The 4,981-nt window shown below is 32.4% G+C and overlaps 1 protein-coding gene across 1 annotated transcript in view; it reads left to right on the plus strand.

Moving 5' to 3' along the window:
- LOC126909149 (sentrin-specific protease 1-like) overlaps positions 1 to 168 on the plus strand; it is a 2,450-nt gene extending 2,282 nt beyond the window's left edge. Inside the window, exon 5 of the mRNA XM_050691571.1 lies at positions 163 to 168. Coding sequence (XP_050547528.1) covers positions 163 to 168 — 6 coding nt within the window. The remainder of the gene's footprint in view (positions 1 to 162) is intronic.
- The last annotated feature ends 4,813 nt before the right edge of the window (positions 169 to 4,981 follow it).

Here is a 4,981-nt window from a genome sequence, read left to right on the forward strand (position 1 = left end):
ATTTTTAAATTAACAAGTGTATCTACTATCTTAACAACTTAATTTTAATTTTACTAAATGACGATTCATAAAGAATTTCATAACTTTTATTTATTTTTTAAATACTATTTTAATTATAAAAAATTGTTTTCTGTATTTTTATGAATGCGGTATATTGAATAGGGGTAACTAAACTTATTTGTTTATAATTCTCTAAACTGATAAACTATAAAATTAATTTAAAAATGAACTACAAGTTCAGAATATTTCCGTTGTTATTATATTTTTGCTACGGGTATTTTTGTTATCTAAATGACCCAATGAAATCCAAATAATTTCTAGAAATCTCTGATAAAATGTAGGTAAATACGTGTCGTCGAATCCTATCAAATTATCAATTTTGTTATTTATTTAAAATACCATTTATTTTATAGTAAATAAATATAGTATATTATAAAAAAAGTTAATACCAATATATTAGGCATTATTTTTAAGTCGGGGGGTGTCCAGACACGGAGGACACCCCCCCCCAAAATACGCCACTGGATTAGATGGAGTACCCATAAGAAGAATGGATAATTGAACTGGTAATTTTTTATTTCCAAGATGTAAAATGTATTTTTTAGTTTCAACGACTAATTCAAAAAAAAAAATTGAATCTTGAGAGTCTTATACCAGGTGTACTCCTAATTAATTTCTGGTTTTTTTTGTAAATAAAACACATAATACGGTTCAAGGGAACCGTATTAGTTATTTTATTCAAAATATTTTCAATCGCTTTCTACACATTTTTTCCACCTTTCTGGTAATTTATGGATACCACGCCAGTAGAATTGACTGTCTTTGGAGGTTAACCACTCGGTGAGCCATTTCCGCAAATTTTCGTAGAAGCCGAAGCGCATGGCCCAACGAGGCAAAGAGGTGGTAGTCGGATGGGGCCAGGTCTGGTGAGTAAGCCGCAAGGTCAAGCACTTCCCATTTGAGTTTTTCTAGCGTGTTGCGAACGACTTTCGACTTATGCGATGGTGCATTGTCATGGAGCAAAATCACTTTCTTCAGTCTTTCATGATATTCTGGTCGGTTTTCCGCAATCACTCGGCTCAAATTTTTTATTTGTTGTTGGTAGCGAACGGCGTTCACAGTTTCACCAGGTTTCAGCAGTTCAAAGTAGATCACACCGGCCTGGTCCCACCACACACACAGCATGACCTTCCGACCGTAACGATTTGGCCGTGCCGTCGATGTCGAAGCTTCACCTGGACTCACCCACGATTTGTTACGTTTAGGGTTCTCCAAGAAAATCCACTTTTCATCAACAGTAACAATACGATGTAAAAAAGACTTTCTTTTGTACCGTTGAAGCAGCATTTCACACGTCACTTTTCGATTCTCCATTTGTCTATCGGTCAGTTCATGCGGCACCCACTTTCCACACTTCAGAATTTTCCCCATGGCTCGCAGACGTTTGGAAATTGCTTGCTGTTGAACTCCCAACGTAACTGCAAGCTGTCGTTGTGGCTGCGTGTTGTCTTCATCCAATAATGCTTGCAATTCGGCGTCATCATACGTTTTTCGCTTGCCGGAGCGTGCGGCGTCGTTCAGGTCGAAATCTCCACTTTTGAATTGTCGAAACCACGTTTCACATGTTCGAAGTGTTAATGCACGATCGCCATAAACTTCCACAAGCGCACAGTGGCTCTCAGACACTTTTTTTCCTTGATTGAACATAAAAAGCAATGCATGGCGCATATGCTCAAAATTCGGTACATACGCTGACATTTTTGACGCGTAATAAAAACTTACTGGAAGAACCTTTTGCGGAAATGTCAACGCAAGTTTAGACACTCGATAACAACTAAACAAAATGACAGGTATGTGTGACCAACAGCGACACAAAACATAGAACGCCGTCTGTCGAAAAAAACCGGAAATTAATTAGGAGTACACCTGGTAGAATACTTGACATTTTTACCATTTAAATTACACATTATTCATTTTTTGAAGTTGGCACAAATATAAAATTAACAGATAAAAAAAAATTGTTTATTTTCCACCTATAAAAAAAGCATTCCCTCATATAATTAATTAACTTTTAGGTTCTCTATTATTAATCAATATTACTAAATTCTTCCTATAAACATTCATTAAAACTCCTATAAGAGTTTATATATAGAGAATGTATATCGACCCGCCAATGAAACTCACATTTTCACAACGGCGTATTCGCGTCGGGAAAGTGCGTTCATAAAATCAGTAACCAGGTGTACATTTCCCTTGTGGAAGTGTTGCAATTAGACTTAAGTATGCGTTCATCGTGTCACCAATGTCCCATGTTGTCGTCCAAGTGAGAAACGAATCGTTCGAGGGCGGGTTCTGTATTTTCTCGTTCAAATCTCGAGTAACGTTAGCAAGTAAAACTATTTATTTTTTAATTTGATCACTTAGTTACTTGGTTTTATGTGTCAAAACACAACAATTATGAACATATATATATATATATATAGTGGCGTATTTAGAGGGGAGGCACAAGGGCATTGACCATTGACTGAGTCATGTAAATATTTTATTTAGTAATGTAATAATGTATAATATCCAGTGCTCAGATTGGGGGGGGTGCGCAGGGGGACGGAGCTCCTCTACTTTTTTTTTTATTTTTTTGCGCACCCCAACTACTTTTTTTTATTGGGACGGGAGGACAGTGGAAAATACGACCGAATTTTTTTTTTTAAATATAGTTTTAAATTGTGATCAATTTTACAATTATTTATTATTTTATTACAAATATATTGTAATAAAATAATTTTTTATAATTTATATAATATCATATTTCATTATAGTATGATAATGAAGTATGATTTATTAATAAATACTAAATAAAGTAATGAGTAGAAAAATAAAAAAGGTCTTTGGGACGCAGTTTTCAAATTGTTAGGTTGAGCTCCCCTACTTATTTTTTGCCAATTCGAGCACTGATAATATCATTAGAAAAATTTATTTTTTGGTTATCGATAATAACATGGGTTTATGAAATATTAGTCGATATAGTTGTCTTGTGGAGCAAAATTGACGCCCGCACAGTTGTCCCGTTAATATTATCACCTATTGTTGAAGTGTTTATTACGTAGAGATACATCTGTATAAAAAAAAATTTTTTATTAATAAAAATGCATTTAAAACAAATAACAGATTTTTTTTTAAAAAAATCTAAAATATGTGTTAAAAGTTATGAGCAAAAGTCGTTTTATGGTACCTTATTCATGAAGATTTTTTGTGCCCCCCTATTATACATTTCTAAATACGCCACTGTATATATATATATACACACAACATTAATTGATACTATTTTAAATTTCATGTTGTTTCTTAAGTCTAGTTAACGATCTATTTGTTTATCATATGAGGAGGGATCATCATTTTTGCTCTTGGTAGAGTATATATCAATTGATTTCGTTTTTGTACTTGCGCGTTATTTGTGTTATATATTTGAGATAATATTTTCGGACATAGAGAAAACGATAGTCTCTCGTCAAACTTTTGAATTTTCAAAACTAATCCATTGGGCTTACCGGCGTTAGCCGTTTGATTTATTTTTCATTCACAATGAGGAAATGACAAGAAAAATCTCGTTGGCACCCTAGGGATCGTACTCCGACCCCGTGAACCAAAACATACATTTATACCCACTAAGCCAGACGGACCTCTTGAACATAATTATATTATCAAGTACATAAAAAACTTAAACGTTGTTATATGAGTAATATTATAAAAATTTAGTTTTCATTATTACAAATATAATCATGTGTGTATGTTCAATGTGCTACATACAGTGCTTTATGTATGTACATTCTTTAAAAACTACATAATTGTATATCAATTCTTATTAGTAGTACATAAATTTTTTCTTGATTTTTATTCACTAATATACATATAAAAGAGCATATATAATTTAATGGCTATGAAACGACGTTTTTATTATGCCTCTTTGAAGTATGCATATTGCAATTTAATTAATATGTTTGAGTGTAATGTGACTGACGATTATTAAAAATCACTGTTAACTTCCGCGTCATTGTATCTTAATTTGAATAATCAAATGAGAGATTTCCGAACAGTAATGTAATAAAGTGGATGATGTGATCATAATTTTTTGATTCCAGTGTACACATTGTAGATTAGCCTCGGTGAACCATGTTAATTTAAATATTTTAGTAATTTATGGCTTATTAACATTTTAATTTATGCACTCCGGCTATTTTAATAGATGGAATATGTACCTACCCATATTATATTAAACGCTCTCTCATTGTTTAAATCGTAAAAAAGGGAAGACAATCATTAAGTACGGTGTGCGGTCTGTATATTTTTATGCACTCCCGATTTTGTTTTATTAGATTTAGCGTATAGGCTCACTACCAGTTCAAATGAATCTGTGTGGTCAATTTACGACATTAAAATTTAAAATATGACATAATACGTCATTTATTACTATATAATGTTAGTAAATATGTAATACTTGGTATATCTGTACAAATAGTTTGACGATTAACCGTTTATTTATTTATTATTACATTTCTTCAGAAAAGGTACGAGATTTTGAAACAATTTGACGTTAAAATCGTGAAATGACACGTTGTTTGCGCATAAAATAGTATTTACATTCAATTGAATCATTTTGAAATTTACGAGACGAACAAAAATGACCCATCACAAGGACCCACAAGAAGTAAATAAACAGTAATTTCGATAAAATTAATTTAACAGATAATGTGACACACATTCTATACGCACATATATTATACATATTATAGGCGATAACTGCTGACAAATTATTCAGAATTGGAAAACGATTTTATTAATGGACGTAAGCGTTGGAGAGAATTTCGACCACCACCGAAGTGTCATTTAACTTTTTAATCAAGTTATAGCGCACCAACAGTAATATTTTATTTTTTTAAATAAAGTAATATACTCGTAACTTAGATAATTCCTCGACCCGTCGGTG

The sequence above is a fragment of the Daktulosphaira vitifoliae genome, unplaced genomic scaffold, assembly GCF_025091365.1.
Source record: "Daktulosphaira vitifoliae isolate Bord-2020 unplaced genomic scaffold, ASM2509136v1 Scaffold_149, whole genome shotgun sequence".
Lineage (NCBI taxonomy): Eukaryota > Metazoa > Arthropoda > Insecta > Hemiptera > Phylloxeridae > Daktulosphaira > Daktulosphaira vitifoliae.